The 17,511-nt window shown below is 39.0% G+C and overlaps 1 protein-coding gene across 1 annotated transcript; it reads right to left on the reverse strand.

The window, feature by feature from the left end:
* Window positions 1-970: 970 nt before the first annotated feature.
* On the reverse strand, window positions 971-1,360 carry LOC147998114 (Y-linked testis-specific protein 1-like). The gene has a single exon (XM_087601445.1). The coding sequence runs from the start codon at window positions 1,358-1,360 to the stop codon at window positions 971-973; it is 390 nt and encodes a 129-aa protein (XP_087457571.1).
* Between the last annotated feature and the right edge of the window lie 16,151 nt (window positions 1,361-17,511).

A 17,511-nucleotide genomic window follows, 5' to 3' on the forward strand; every position in this document is an offset into this window, starting at 1 on the left:
GGAAACAAACTAGAACGTCACAGGTCAATACATGAGCAAGTCTTACCTTAAAATTAAAACTAAGTGTCTATACCTTTCTATTTGTGGTTATGAAGTAAGAGTCTGTGGCTCTACTAGACTCACTGTTTCTATAAGAAATTTTCTTACTTAGGGTTCCTATTGTTGTAAGGAAACAAGGTGACCAAAGAGCAATTTAGGGAGGAAAAGGTTTATTCAGCTTACACTTCTACATTGCTGCTCATCAGCAAAGGAATTTGGGACAGGAACTCAAACAGGACAGGATCCTGGAGGCAGGAACTGAGGCAGAGTCTATGGAGTGGCACTGCTTACCGTCTTGCTCCTCATGTCTTGCTTAGCTTGCTTTCTTATAGAACCCAGGACCACCAGCCTAGGAATGGTGCCGCTCACAGTGGACTGGGCCCTCCCCCACCAATCACTAAGAAAATGCCCTACAGCTGCATCTTATGGACGCATGTTCTCAACTGAGGCGCCCTCTCCTCTGATGACTCTAGCTTGTGTCCAGTTGGCATAAAATCAGGTCGGTGGTTAGAATGTGATTGTCCCATGGGAAGTGTGGCACAAGTAGGAGGTGTGGCCTTGTGGGAGTAGGTGTGGCCTTGTTGGAAGAAGCATATATCACTGTGGGGGTGATATGCTTCTTCTCCAACACCATGTCTGCCTAGATGCTTCCATGATTCCTGCCTTGATGAAAATAGACTGACCTTCTGAACCTGAAAGCCTGCCCTAATTAAATGTTGTCCCTTGGGGTTGGGATTTAGCTCAGTGGTAGAGCGCTTGCCTAGGAATCCCAAGGCCCTGGGCTTTTAATTTTTAGAGCAAAACAAATTCCACTGGAAAAGATACTGGGGTTGTCAATGGCCCTTGTGTATCTGAAACACAGAAAAACAAACATTTCCCCCCAATCCTATAAATTCCCCATCTATGTCCCCCTCACATTGTGAATTTCACCTTAACGGATCTTTTCCACATGATTATAGACATAGATGAGGACGTCGCCATCAAACTTGATCAAGTACACGGAAGGCTTGCCAGGAACTTGGTAAATGACTTTGCCGATCTTTTTGGACCGGTCGCTTCTGGTGAACTGCACACATTGACCTGTTAAGATGGCGCTGTCAACGTCTGACTTCACCTCTGCTGGAGGAGTCTCTGGAATGATAAAGAGGTTACCTTCTGTGTAATCATCCAGGAGCTGGTAGATGTATAGGACTGGATCTTTCTCGTAGGTGATGTGAAACCAGTCCTTCATGATCGGCACCTTGGCTAGGTCCACCCCCCTCCAGTTGTCGTTAGAGCCATATTTGCCCTCAAATTTATGCTCCACTGCTCGGCCAACCATAGCACTTGTGAGATGGGCGTCTTTCACTTGAGGAAACACTACTTTGTGAGGCAAGACCTTAAGCTTTAAAATCATCTAATCGCTGTGAAGTGCCAGTCCATAGACACAGTCATATCTGTCATACTTGACCAGATAGAGAGAGGGATTTGTTGGCATTTGATCTAGTTGCCTTCCACTGGGTGACGGGCTCATCACCTTCCTTCCATCCGTGAGAAATTCTGCAGACCACAATGTTCCCCAGGGCCTGTTGAGACGGCCTCCTCCACCTCCGCTTCTGGAAGGATGGTGTGCTCAGCCTCCTCAGAGATATCCTCTTCTTCTTGGCTGTAGACCTCGTGTGGTAGGCCACGGCATCCTGGTCCACTGTCTTGTGGCTACAATCTGTGTTCAGGCTTGATACTTGCCCGTGGCCTGGGTTTGAAGAGCTCGCCTGCTTAAACCAGACACAATGCTGGTGCCTCTGTCATGTGAGTGCCTGCAAGAACAAAGGGGGTGGGGTGGGGACGGTGCTGGACCAAGGCTCTAGTCTAAGAGAACTTTGGAGCAGGTGAGGAAGGCGATGGTAAACAGGGTTGAGCATCTGAATCTAATTCTGTCGTAATGAGAAGTTCGTAGGAGGGCTGGGCAATGGTGGAGCACACCTTTAATTCCAGCACTCAAGAGGCAGAGGGAGGAAGACCTCTGTGAGATCAAGGCCAGCCTGGTCTATAGAGTTAGTTCCAGGGTAGCCAAAGCCTCCCACAGAAAAACCCTCTCTCAAAAATCAAAATCTAAAGTTCAAAGGGAAATGAACAAATGGTTCTCTACAGCTCAGAATAACATATTCAGACACATTTCTTCAGCCTGAGGCACTTTGCCTCTGCTGAGGAACCTCTCCTTGAATGGCTAGGTCAGTGTGCGATTAAGTATCCCTGTCCCCACTTTAAACAAGCAGAACAGAGAAAGGATAGCAAAAGAGCCAGAAGGGTGGCCACACCCCTCTTCTACCCTCTAACTATGAGCTATGTGGCAACATCCACAAGTGTCTGCCCAGAGACACAGCACACCAGTCCACTGGCTTTCTGTACTGTGCATCCTGACCCAGCCCCAGGTTTATTCCGCGACGCTCTTGCATCTTCGACCGCAACAAGAGTCTTTTGTGTAGTCAACAGCAGCCATTTAGAAATAATATCTCCTGGGGTTGGGATTTAATTCAGTGGTAGAGCAGTTGCCTAGGAAGCACAAGGCCCTGGGTTCGGTCCTCAGCTCCGAAAAAAAAAAAAAAAAAAAAAGAAATATTGTCTCCTAAAATGCACAGGCACAGAGAGGAGCTTTGGCACTTTAGTAGGATTATGAATTAGATATTGTTAGCAAAGTATAATAAGCTCCTGAAACTGACTAGCCTAGACCTTCCGCCAAGCTCTCAAACATGGAAGACATCAAAACATAAGGTTACTCGCTGTACGAGGGAAAACTTTTAGCTTTCTGGGGTACAAGGGTCCCAGTTATCTTCATAAATGAATTTACCGAAAGAAAATGTCCTAGTCGTCCAGATTCTGTCTTTTGAAACCGGTCAGGCACCAAAAGGCTGTTGAACAATTGTGGGGTTCAGGAGCTGAACTGGCTTTCACACCCCGCTGCGAAGATAGTGAACCCACCTTCAAGGAGTCTAGCGCCCCCAAGTTGAAGAGAAGCGCAACCTCCGCCCAGTGCTCTGTGACATCATCCTGGCTCTGCTTACGTCATAGAAGCCCTCTCAGCCCAGTTCCTTCCCTAGTTACTCTTAGAAAAGTCCAGCATCTAGGTTTTAGCTTCTCATGTAGCCTCGTGGATACCCAAAATAAAGTCCCCACCTAAATATTCTGATGACTCGTGTCACAGTCTGCCCAAGTAACTCTTTTCATGTATTTTTTTTTTTCTGAAAAGGCTTTGGTTTCTGAGTCACCAACATCCTTGGTGGTTATTTTCCCAGCTCCTATCTTTCCTTTGGTTATATTTAAGCCATTCTCCGTATCAGAAATGTTGCTAGCCTCTCTCTCCGAGGCAGCACACTGGATAGCACCCAAAAATTAGCTTTATCAAAACCCACAATAATAGGACGGCCATTTTTATTCAAACAAAGCTGGAATTTGACAGGGTTAAATACCTTGTATTGAAGTTAATGGCAATCATGAATTATGGATTCTTTGCAAAGAGCGAGGAAAAGTTAGCTCCTGGACCTGCTTCCAGGATAAAATGATGACAAACCCATATCGACCAGTCATATTTTAAATATCTTTAAAATTTACCAGCACTTCTATTTACAAGGAATTTATTAGATCAAATGCAGCAAAACAGAATGAAATAGATGAGGTAATTTTATTTTTGAAATATGGGTAGACAGAATACTGGATGCAGGTAAGTGTGGAATGTACCTGTAAATTACAGGGCACTTTAATTGTTTGTGTCACATAGTTCTTCAGATCCTCAAAAGGATTCTTTTCAGACCCTCCCCTGTCCCCACCACACTCTGACCCTTCCTTACCTCTTCCCAGTAATTCCCTTCCACTTTAACATTATAATTTTTTAAATGTACTTAGAGCTTAACAACTTTTGGCAGCTTTTTAAAAATCTGTCCACTTTTCTAAGTGCACCGTCTCCTTTGTCTCCCTTCTATCATAGTTTTAAGCACATTTTCCTTCACACTTTTTGTTTTCTACTCTCTCTGCTCTTATGACTCCTCTGCCATTATGTGACTTTGGTGAACTATGTGGCTGACCTCAATGTGGGGTTAACTCAAAGGACATGATTTTTCTCCCTTTTCTCCCCTTCATCTTCCTTCTCTAGGCACCTGCTGAGATTTACAGTCTTGGGGATTTTTTTGAGCCTGGAAAGCAGACACTCACACACACAAACACACAGAAACACTTATAAATACACAAACGCACACACACACACTCACACATACGCACATACACAGAGAAACACTCATACATTCACAAACACACACACACTAACACATATGCACATGAACACAGAAACACTCATACATAAACAAACACACAAACACAAACATACATACACACAAACACAGACACATGCACAAACAAACAACCCTGCCAGTCTTCCAGTTGTCATCAGTTAATTGTTCTGAGATAGTAAACAGACTTTCTCCTACTCAGAACACATTCCAAGAGGTTTCAAAACAGTTATCAAGAGTCATAAAAAGAGAACAAATGATTTGTTACAGGTGCAACGACAGATGATAAGATATTGACTGGGTTTATCTGTAAGTAACTTCTCTATCAACTATGGTTTTAGCTTCAGTGAACCTGTAGAGCTGACCCTGGTGATGAATATTTAGCCAGATAATTACTCCTGATGGATATTCATGTAAACATTCTCGGTTGTAAATTATATTTCAATTTATACTTTGATCTTTCATATGAACTTGTTATGAACATAGTAACACGGGATCTTGTATTCTGAAATATGTTTAAGCGCTGAGGAGAAAGAGAAGACACACAGAAGGACTGAGAGAGAAGGACTGAACTGGATGAACAGAGACAGATGGACTGAGCTGGACAGGGGCTGAGCTGAAAAGTCCTGTTTGAGCTAAGGAGAACTGAGCTTAGTAGAATTGAGTCAAAAAGATCTGGGCTGAGAAGAAATGTAAGGTGGAATAACTTAGAGACTATAGGTAACATAAGAAAGCAATCTGCAGAGGAGAAGAGGAAAAGAGAAGAAGCTGGAAAGAACAGAAGGTGCAGGCAGGTTTCTCCTTACCATGGGACAGAAAAGGTCATTTTTTCATTTTCTTTTTTTATTAACTTGAGTATTTCTTATTTACATTTTAAGTGTTATTCCCTTTCCCGGTTTATGGGCCAACATCCCCCTACCCCCTCCCACTTCTTTATGGGTGTTCCCCTCCCCATTCTCCCCACTTTGCCCCCCTCCCCCCAAAACTCACGTTCATTTTGGGTTCAGTCTTAGCAGGACCCAGACATTTGATTACATAATGCAATATTCTGTCATTTGTTATTCATTTAACAATGTGTCTTGAATACATGTGCATGGGGAATCTTCATGGAATATCATGCATTTAATAAATGGAAGTATACTCATTTGTTTAAATAATAACCTAATTGTGCCTTTCAGATTATTTTCATTTTTATTAACTCTAGTTCGCTACAGAAAATCAGCATGGACACTGACTCAGGCACAGTATTCAATGGTGATTATTTACATTATATTTTGTATAAATTACAAAACACGTTGTTGGAATGATGTCAAGCCTGTTAAGTAATGTAATACTTGTATAAATACTGCCAAATTTCCATCTCAGAAGACTATAATAAATATATATTGTCATCAATTTTACATGAGAACCCATATTATACCATTCAAAATTAAATGGTACATATATTTTAAAAAGGTATCAGTCTCTGACTTCTGTAAGTTCTTTAATTAGGGAAGGATTGAAAAAGTTGAAGGGGACGGCAGCCTCTATAGGAAAACCAGCAGTCTCAACTAATCCGCATCACTGAGATCTCCCAGACACTGAGCCACCAACCAGGCAGCATACACAAGCTGGTGTGATGCCCTGACACATGTATAGCAGATGAGGGCCTGGTCTGGCCTAATCCTTGAGAGACTTGAGGTCCCAGGATTATGGTGCCTGGCAAGGTCTGGGGAGCATCCTCCTCGAGTCAGGAGAGGATGGGGTGGAATGGGATGAGGATCTGTGTGAGGGGACCAGGAGAGTGTACAATGGAAGGAATGTAAATAAATAAAATAATTTACAAATAGTTTCACTCACAAATCAAATGCTAGATTCTTTTTAACCTCTACATTGCAATTCTATCGTGAAGTTTAGTGTTTTATGCTTACTGAACTGTGAAAGCATTAATCCTTAATTTACTCTTCATACTATTTGCAAATTGTCTCCTTTCTTATTACACTGCATCAACTGTGTTTGCATATGTAGAAGGCTTACTATTCATAATATGTGCAGAAAATACATTCATGATTCTTTTTATTTTAATGATCTGTTATGTGTGAACATCTATGTATAGATTTGTTCACATGAACACAGGCACTTGCGAAGACCAGGAGATGTCAGATCCCTTACAGTTGCTTTACAGCTGGTTGCAAGTGGCTTCATGGGTGTTGGAAACTGAACGTGTTTGCTCTTAAGAGTAGTTAACTATTAAGCTAATTCTACAATACTTATTCCATAATAAAATCAACCTATTGATCATTTTCTCATGTATTTCAGGGTATCTTTGAATTTGAGACATCTTGGTTATGAGACTACATTCAGGCTTTATTTTTTCCAGTTTTTTTTTCCTTTATCATCGTAAGATGTGTTGGATTAAATATGTTAATATTATGCACTAAATCCTTAAAAGGTTTACTTATAGAACCTTGGGTTAGTGTCTGTTACTTTCCTCTGCAATGACAATATTAATTTTACAGTTTGCAGTTCTCTCTTTCTTTACACAATCCATATGTTGTGTTTTTACTTTCATATAGAATGAAGTAAAAGCCTTTTAGTTTTTCTTTGAATAGTTAATGTACTAAGAAAATGTGTTGAATTTCCTATTTTAAGGCCAATACAATACATTATTTCTTTAAAATGTTCCTAGAGTTTTGTTTTTACTTTTTCTTATTATTATTGTTCTCATTAGTCTCATTGTTAATATTCTGTGTAAGCTTTTATGTGTTCTGGTCATGTAGTGAATATAGATGTCTTCCAAACATGTATGTGTAGGTATCAAATTTAGGTTCTTGGTTTTTCATGGCATGAAATTTTATCTGCTAAACCACCTCACTGGAACTCACTGTGACATTTTAAGGTAACATTTAGCTCCAGGCTGTTTTTATATATAAAATGTTTTCATCATATGGCTTTTAATAAATATTTTTGATTATTATAATATGAATTTCCATGTCCACTTGGTAACTCTACTATGCTTATTTTAATATTTAATTAATAATTTAGTCATAATTATTATGCATTTGATACCTAGCTAATATGAAATTATCCTAGATACAATTGACTACATGCAATTAGTTACCTAAAGCATGAAGCTTGGTACATAATTTTGTTCATTATTACTATGCATTTGCAAAAAACAGGGAATATTTCTTTGTCACAATCCTGATGCCTATTTTACAAAGTATGAAAGCTACCAACTATCTGTGACTATTAATCACTTAAAAGGAGTTAGGATTATATTATTAAATTATATTTCCCCAACATCAATTAAATAGATTTATTTTACTTCAATTAAATAAACGTGCTATAGCAGGAAAAAGATTAATTTCCTTTTGTTAGGTTAAGACTAAATTTAACTTTTACATCCTCCTGCCTATCATAAAGTCAATATTCTTATACAGGAAGATGTGCCAGGCACAGGTCGAATTTCTAGTATAACATGTAATTACAATCATCAGTCTTGTCAGGTTCAAGTGTTTTTCACATCATGCCTGTAAAACACAATGATCAGCATGGCAGGATCACCATAAGGGCAGTGCAGAGGCATAAATAGCTTGGTGATAGCCAACAGCTCTCTAATTTTGCTTAAGTCCTGTTCAATGAACATGGATGGTCCTGGTAATTTAGCCACATATATAAGGCTATTGAAGCTGTGGTTTTGGGGGATAATATACAGCCCCTTACTTACTTAAGCCAGTATCATATCTAACAACAATCAAAGCCATGTGTCCTTATATACAGAATTAATTACAGTCTCTGCAACAAAGATCACAGTGAAAATCCCAGTTTTTCAAAATGCAGGATAGAAACTTCAAGTCCAGTCTCAATGGCTCTATCTACACAACGTCACTTGATTCAAGGCTGAGGAACATTACAGAAGAGGGGGCAAGAAGATTGTAAGAGACTAAAGTTTACTATGAGATGGTGTCTCAAAGTAACACCAGAAATTACACTCATAACGTCTCACTAACACAACTGCCTAAACACCAGCTGAAGAAGACAGGGAATGGGGAGAATGAAAGTTTAGTTTTCTTTCTGTTTCAATTCCTTCTTCTTCTTCTTCTTCTTCTTCTTCTTCTTCTTCTTCTTCTTCTTCTTCTTCTTCTTCTTCTTCTTCTTCTTCTTCTTCTTCTTCTTCTTCTCTCACTCTCCCTCTCTCTCTCATTTTTGGATATTTCCTGTTTACATTTCAAATATTATTCCCTTTTCCAGGTTTCGAGTCCATAAGCCCCTTAACCCTCCCCCTACCCTTCTATAAGGGAGTTCAAATCCCCACATGGCCTCCCCACCCCTCCCCTCATTCCCCTACACTGGGGGACAAACCATGTCAGAAAAAATTGTTTCTCATTCCATTGTTTCCAACAAGGCCATCCTTTGCTCCATGCAGTTGGAACCATGGGTCAGTCCATGTACAGTCTTTCTGTTGTGGTTTGGTCCCTGGACGCTCTGCTTGTTTGACATTGTTATTATTAGCTTCAGCTCCTTCAATCCTTTCTCTAATTCCTCCAACTGGGGTCTCATTCTTGGTTCAGTGGTTTGCTGATGGTGTTTGTCTCTGTTTTGACATATTCTGGCTGTGTCTCTCAGGAGGGATCAATATCCAGTCATTGTCAGCCTGCATTTCTTAGCTTCATCCATCTCATCTAGTTTTGGTGTCTGTATATGACTGGGCTACATGTGGTCCAGGCTCTGAACGGCAGGTCCTTCAGTCTCTGCTATAAAGTTTTCCATCTTATCCCCTCCTATGGGTATTTTGGTTCCCCTTTTAAAGAAGGAGTGAAGCATCAGCATTTTGGTCATCCTTCTTGAGTTTCATGTAGTCTGTGTATTGCATGATTGGTAATTCAAGCTTTTTGGCTAATATTTGCATATCAATGAGTGCATATCAAGTGTGTTTTTCTGTGATTGGGTAACCTCACGCAGGATGATATTTTCTAGTTCAATCCAATTGCCTAGAATTTCATGAAGTCATTGTTTTGATAGCTGAGTAATATTCCATTGTGCAGATGTACCACATTTCTGTATCCATTCCTCTGTTGAAGGGCATCTGGTTCTTTCCAGCTCCTGGCTATTATAAATAAGGCTGCTATGATCAGAGTCAAATATATTTCTCTGTGTATGTTGGACCATCTTTTGGGTATATGTCCAAGAGAGGTATAGCTGGGTCCTCAGGTCATGGATTGTCCAATTTTCTGAGGGACCTTCAGACTGATTTTCATAAAGGATGTTCAGTCTGCAATCCCACCAACAATGGAGGAGTGTTCCTCTTTCCCCACATCTTTGACAGCATCTGCTGTTACCTGAGATTTATATCTTAGCTATTCTGACTGGTGTGAGGTGGAATCTCAGATTTGTTTTGATTTGAATTTCACTGATGATTAAGGATGATGAATATTTATTTAGAAGTTTTTTGGCCATTTGATAACCTTCAGCTGAGAATGTTTTGTAACTCTGTATACCCCATTTTTAATATCGTACTTTTGCTTTCTAGAATTTAATTTCTTAAGTTCTTGGTATATTTTGCATATTACCCACTATCAGATATAGGATTGGTAAATATCTTTTCCCAATCTGTTGGTTGCAGTTTTGTCCTAATGACGGTGTCTTTTGCCTTACTGAAGCTTTGCTGTTTTAGGAGGCCTTATTTGTCCATTCTTGATCTTACAGCATAAGTCATTGGTGTTTTGTTCAAGAAATTTTCTCCAGTGCCCATGTGTTCAGGACTCTTCCCCACCTTTTCTTCTATTCATTTGAGTGTTTCTGGTTTGATGTGTAGGTCCTTGATTCACTTGTACTTAAGCTTTGTACATGGTCATAAAAATGGGATAATTTGCATTCATCTACATGCAGACTTCCTTTTGAACCAGCACTATTTTTGGAAAATGCTATGTTTCTTCCTTTGGATCGTTTTATGTCCTTCGCCAAATATCAAGTGATAGGTGTGTGGGTTCATTTCAGGGTCTTCAATTCTATTCTACTGGTCTATCCATCTGTCTCTGTATGAATGCCATGCTGTTTTTATCACTATTGCTCTGTAATTCTGCTTGAGTTCAGGGGTGATGATTCCCCCAGAAGTTCTTTTAATGTTGAGGATAGTTTTAGCTATCCTGGCTTTTTCTTATTCCAAATGAATTTTCACATTGCTCTTTCTATCTCTATAAAAAATTGAGTTATAATTTTGATGGAGATTGCATTGAATGTGTACATTGCTTTTTCAAAATGGTCATCTTGACTATATTAATCCTGTCAATCCATGAGCATGGAAGCTCTTTCTATCTTCTGAGTTCTTCCTCAACAAATTTCTTCAGATACTTGATCTTCTTGTCATACAGATCATTCAGCTGCTTGGTTAAACTTACACCAAGGTACTTTTTATTATGTGGGACTATTGTGAAGTGTGTGATTTCATTATTTTCTTTCTCAGCCTGTTTATCCATTGAGGAGAGGAAGACTCCTGGTATGTTTGAGTTAACTTAAACCCTGACACTTTGCTGAAGTTGTTTATCAGGTTAAAAAGTTCTCTGACGGAACTTTTGGGGTTACTTTTATACTATCATATCATCTGCAAATAGTGCTATTTTGATATCTTCCATTACAATTTGTATCCCTTTGACCCCCTTTTGGTGTCTGGTTTCTCTGGCTATCACATGGAGTCCTGTTTTGAATAAGTAGGGAGAGAGTTGTGCAGCCTCGTCTCGTCCCTGATTTTAGTGGGATTGCTTCAAGTTACTCTCCATTTAATTTGATGTTATCTAGAGGTTTACTGTATATTTCTTTCACTATGTTTAGAAATGGGCCTTCAATTCTTGATCTTTCCACAACTTTTATTCTGATGTTTCACGCCCACCTCATCCGGCAAGGAAGAAACCACACGGTCGGATTCTTCTCTATAGCCTTTCTGGCAGGACCACCTCTTTGCTGATACAGGGACCTCGAGTGGCAAAAGCGCTCGCCTTATATATACAACAGGCTGTGGCTATGCTAATTGTCCTTCAGGGATTGGTGGAGCACGAATCACACTACTATCACCCCTGCTACTTTTCCTTCAGGGATAGGCAGAGCATGAATTCCTCATTAGCATATTACCATCCCATCGAACTGACCCCAGGTGCAAAACACGCTCATGTGCAATACCGTTGATCACCACAGTAGGGTGCCGGGTCACCTCATTATCCTACAGCACCCCTGGCAAGGGGACAAGCCTCCGCATGTGCAATAAATCGTTTACTACCAGACGAGACTGGATGTCGGCACCATTTATGTTTTACCGAGACGCTCCCTACACTGAAGGGTTGTTGAATTTTGTCAAATGCATTCTCAGCATCTAGTGAAATGACCATGTGTCCTTATCTTTGAGTTTGTTTACATGATTGAAAACACTAATGTTTTTCTGTATATTAAAACATCTCTGCATTCCTGATCATGATGGATGATTGTTTTTTAGATTCGGTTCGCAAGAATTTTATTGAGTATTTTTGCGTCAATATTCATAAAGGAAATTGGTCTGAAGTTCTCGTTCTTTGTTGGGTCTTTATGTGGTTTAGGTATAAGAGTAACTGTGGCTTCATAGAAGCATTTGGTAGTGCTCCATTTCAATTTTGTATACTAGTTTGCACAATATTTGTATGAAGTCTTCTATGAATGTTTAATAAAATTCTGCCCTGAACCCATCTGCAACTGGGTTCTTTTTGTTTGGGAGAGCTTTAGTAACTGCTTCTAATTCCTTAGGATTTATGGGGTGTTGAGATAGTTTATTTGATCCTGATTTAACCTTGCTACCTGGCATCTGTCTAGAAAATTGTCCATTTCCTCCAGATTTTCCAGTTTTCTGTATATAGACTTTTATAGAGGAATCTCCTGATTGTTGGAATTTCTTCAGATTCTGTTGTTGTGGATCCTTTTTCATTTCTGATTTTGTTAATTTGGATACATTCTCTGTGACCACGGGTTAGTCTGTCTAAGAGTTTATATATCTTCTTGTTTTTCTCAAAGAAACAGCTTCTGGTGTTTTTGATTCTTTCTATGGTCCTTTTTGTTTATACTTGGTTCATTTCAGCTGTGAGTTTGATTATTTCCTGCCTTCTACACCTCTTGGGATCACTTATTTCTTTTTGTTCTAGAGCTTTTACATGTGCTGACAAGCTGCTGATATATGCTCTCTCCTTTTTCTTCTCCCGAGCACTCAGAGCTATAAGTTTTCCTCTTAGCACTGCTTTCATTGTGTCACGTAAGTTTGGGAATGTTGTATCTTCATTTTCATTAAGTCCTAAGAAGTCTTTAATTTCTTTCTTTATTTCTTCCTTGACCAAGTTGTCATAGAGTAGAGCATTGTTCAACTTCCACGTATATGTGAGCTTTCTGTCATTATTGTTATTGTTGAAGACCAGTCTTAGTGTGTGGTCATCTGATAGAATGCATGGGATTATTTCTATCTTCCTGCATATGATGAGGCCTTTTAGTGACAGATTATATGGTTAATTTTGGAGAAGGTTCCATGAAGTTCTGAGAGAAGTGTACATCCTTTATTTGTAGGGTGGAATGTTCTACAAATATCTCTTAAATCCATTTGGTTCATAATTTCTGTTAGTTTCTCTACATCTCTGTTGAATTTCTGTTTCCATGATCTCTCCAGGGATGAGAGTGAGGTGTTGAAATCTCCTAATTTTATGATCTGCGGTGCATTGTATGCTTTGAACTTTAGTAAGGTTTCTTTAATGAATGCAGGTGCCCTTTCATTTAGAGCATAGATACATATGATTGAGAGTTCATCTTGGTGGGTTTTTCCTTGGATGAATGTGAAGTCATCATCCTCTTTATCCTCCTTGTCGTTCCTTATCTTTTTTAAGGACTTTTGGTAGAAAGTCAATTTTATTTGACATTAGAATCCCACTTCAGCATGCTTTTTCAGGCAGTTGCCTTGGATATTTGTTTTCCAGCCATGTACTCTGAGGTAGTATCCGTCTTTGTCTGTGCGGTGTGTTTCCTGCCTACAGCGAAATGTTCGATACTGTTTATGTATCCATTCTCTGAGTCTATGTCGTTTCGTTGGGAAATTGAGCCCATTGATGTTGAGGGATATTAAGGAATAATGATGGTCACTTTCTTTTATTTTTCTTGTTAAAGGTTGAATTCATCTGTTTTGAATTCATTACAAGGAAATTATATTCTTGCTTTCAATATGATATATTTTCTCTCCTTGTGTTGGAGTTTTCCATCTATTATCGTTTGTAGGCCTGGATTGGCTGAAAGATATTACATAAATTTGATATTTTTTCATGGAATATATTGATTTTTCTGTCTGTATTAATTGAATATTTTATTGGATACAGTAACCTGGTCTGGCCATAGTGCCCTCTTAGGGTCTATTTGACATCTGTCCGGGATATTCTCAATTTCATAGTCTCTAGTGAGTAGTCTGGTGTAATTCCTATAGGTCTGACTATATATGTCACTTCCCCTTTTTCCCTTACTGCTTTTAATATCCTCTCTTTGTTTTGTGCAGTTGGTGTTCTGACTATTATGTGATGGGAGGTATTTTGTCCTGGGTTTCCTGTATGTTTTGGGCCAGGAACTTTTTGTTTTCCATTATCTTCATCAGTTGTGTTGATGATTTCTATGGAATCTTCTGCCCCTTAGATTCTCTCTTCTGTCTCTTGCATTCTGTTGGCGATTCTTGAATCTATCCCTCCTTGTCTGTTCCTTTGTTTTTCTATCTCCATATTTGTCAATTTTTGCTTCCTTTACTCTTTCTATTTCTATTTTAAAATTGTCCAAGTGTTTGGACATGTTTCCTGTAATTCTTTCATGGATTATTGTGTTTCCTATCTAAGGGATTCTACTTGTTCACTTGTGTTTTGCTGCATTCTTTTAAGGGGATTCTTTAGGTTTCTCTTAAATTCCTCCATCAGTATCAACAATTGTGATTTTCAATTTAAATCTTGCTTTTCTGGTGAGTTTAAATATCCAGTATTTTCTTTGGTGGGATAATTGGACTCTGCTGATGCCAAGTAGTATTGGTTTCTGTTGCTTAGGTTTCTACGCTTGTCCCTAGTCATTGGGTTGTCTCTGGTCTTTGCTTGTCTTGCTGCTTCTGAGAATGACTTGACAATGCTGTAATCCTCTGTGTCATTACTGTTGTAGAACTGCTTTCCTGATTACTTTCAGCCTTTCCTTGGAACAGGTGTTCTGATTTCCTGTGTGTAGGCTCTCCTATAGACCTTTCTCCAGCTCTAGGCACAGGCAGGAATCAAAGGTTACTGCCCCTGATTGCTCCTGTATATCCTTGCCCACTTAAGGGCAAAGTTCGCTCTGTGTGATACCCTCTTGGGTACTGTGGGGTACTGTACTGTGGGGAGGTGGTTGTTCTATACCCTGACTTCTCAGGATTATCCAAACCCCTGAGGGTCCAGCATTCTCCCCTATGGGATTTGGGTACAGGGAACTGTTCGGCTGTTCAGTGCTGTCCTGTGTGCAGAGCAGAACCATGTGTACAGGGGGCTGCCTGTTCCTATATCCCAGTGTCCAGAGTCACTGTTCAATTTCTCCTTGCACCAGGGATGTGAGCTGAGGTGCGCAGATATATCGATCTGTCCTGCGGCCTCAGGATTAATCGCGAATCGTTTTTATTGTACAAATTTAAATGTAAATATAACATTTTTGTTGTTGATTTGATTTTCTGGAAATTTATCTGAGAGAGGCAAGGCCTTACTCTGTAAGTAGAGAGCTACATATAGAAATATCGAAACTACTAATGAAATGGAAGTTGCTTTTAAAATATTTCAAATTTAGAAAAGTATTCATTTTCTGTTTTGTCTGTGGGAAGGTGGTTTATTTGTATTTTGTTTGTTTTAATATGGAGAAATATTTACAGTACATCAAAATAAGTGTGAAATGCAACACAATAGAATCCTCTTCATTACAGCAAATTTTCTACAAGAGCAAAATCTACTGAGTGGTCTGTAAAACAAACCTCCTGCCTCATAATTGTCAGAGCTTTAAGTCTGTCCTATGTTCTCTACACTTAGATTTTTATAAATTTTTCATGAATGGGTGCAGATCTAATCTAATAGATCTAATAAGCTAGTATACCTGACTATGTCGTCTGCCCCCATGAGAAAACTTTGTATCGTTTTGCTTTTTTGTTGTTGTTGTTTGGGGAGCTGTGTTTTTCATTATCCCCAATAGAAAATTAATCTAGTGATCAATTAGTGAATAGAAACGAAAATTATGTATTGTGCTGAGAAATTCCCCAAAATAGAGTTTACACAAAGTTAAATCTAAAATGTTTGTGTGTAGACATGCACTCATGTTCATGTCCCATGTAGCTGACAATCATTCAACACCAGATCAACTTAAGTGTTTTGGGAAATTAACTTTATTCAGACAGAAGAAAACTCATAGCAAATACATTTTTTTCTTCGCTGCATTTAAAAGTGACCAAATGGTGAAAAAGGATGTAAAGGAATAGTGTTACCCTGCATTGTTGTTTATACTAACATTTTAATTCATGTACAATCTCCATGTCCTCTTTCTCTATTGTGTTTCTCTGTGTCTGTGTTTCTGCATGAATATATAAGCAGACATGTGTATGTGGCATACATGTGAGTGTGTGTTCATATGTGTGTGTATGTGTGTGTGTCTTATATGGTATTTTTAAACATAGGTAACATGTTTATTTATAATTTGGAAATACTTAAACTCACATTTGATATGTGGATCAATCTACTCACATACCTCTGACATTTCATTGTATCAGGTGAATAGAGAGAGAGCCTAACAGGGTGGTGATATCTCCTTCTCTACTCTTGTCAGGAAAAAGTGGTGTATCTTTTGTCAAGAAAACCCAAACTTCAGCAAAGACATATACACTGCACAAAACAGGAGAGAACATCTCATTTGAAGGGAAAAGTTATCAGTCTGGGAGAAAAATGAGTTTGCCTCATTCCAATATTTGAGGGACATGAGACTGAACTTCAGAAGATATAATGGGAAGGGACAGGCAGAATCCCCAAGGATCCAAAGTAAGCTAAACATTGGAGCTTCTCATTACACGAGAGCTCAGAGATTGGTGAGGATGGTGAACATAATGATAAGAACTTTGCAGTCCATACTCAGTCTCCATATAAGGCAACAATGTGAACAAGACGAGAAGGAGTCAGCACCACAGAGCTAACAGATACTTTAGCAGTCACAGTGTGAAAAACAGAGTGTAACTATAGACAGAAGAGAAGGATGATATTTGAAAACAGACAAGGCTGTGCTGGAACTGAAGAGTTTTCCATGCAAGTTACCAAGCATGCACACAGCAGGTGCCTGATGCAGAAGTGAGCAAAGAGGAATGAACTGTGTAGATACTATGTGTACAGAAATACAGGTAGTTTTGTGGAATTCTAAGATGTTGAGATGAAAGAATAGGAAGGAAAATCTATCAAGCCAGGCACCATGTCTTGCTCTTAGAATACTCACATTCAAGAGACTGAGGGAGAGAAATTAGGAATTTCAGGTTAGCCTGGACTACATATCCAGACAATACATCTTTTTTTTTCTTTATTTAAATCAGTAGTCCGATTGATAGAATATCATGAACAATATTAAGAAAAAAAGACATTTAATGCCTACACAGAAATACTCCTGCTAAGAAAACATATTCTATAAAGAGACAGTAATTATTAAGTTACAAATGCCAGCTGTCATATTGAATGTTGTGACATTAAGGGGTCTGGTGTTGTTTGGTTGATCCTTCTTTACTTTCATGGCTCACTTTACACATCTTAAAAATCTTCTCTGACGATCTCGTTACTGTGCAGACATCGAGATGTGCCTTACCCTTAAGTCTATGTATTAAAAGCACTAATCATTTATTTATCAAATGACTATTTGATTTTACTTTATCTTCAAAAATATTGAGTCTTGAGGAAATGATACGTTTATTGTGTGGATTTGAATATTTATAATAGCAATCAGAGGATAATCGGGGCCCAACACACACACAGGGTGGTTGGAGAGACTATACCTGTGTCATCAGAAAAGCATAGAGATGAGTGGATTGATCAGTTTTTCTGTATAACTTTGATAACTAGTTAATGATAAGAATGGGTAAAAATCGAGTTACACTCAAGGTTTTCTTTTCCTTCGTTTGAATGATAGCTTATACAGCATGTGAAACTGAACTTAAACCTAAGGTAAATCTTTT

Source organism: Rattus norvegicus, chromosome Y, assembly GCF_021556685.1.
Source record: "Rattus norvegicus strain SHRSP/BbbUtx chromosome Y, alternate assembly SHRSP_T2T, whole genome shotgun sequence".
NCBI lineage: Eukaryota > Metazoa > Chordata > Mammalia > Rodentia > Muridae > Rattus > Rattus norvegicus.

Excerpts from the sequence above, each read along its gene's own strand:
- LOC147998114 (XM_087601445.1), bottom strand. The coding sequence starts at position 1,360 with ATGGTTGGCCGAGCAGTGGAGCATAAATTTGAGGGCAAATATGGCTCT.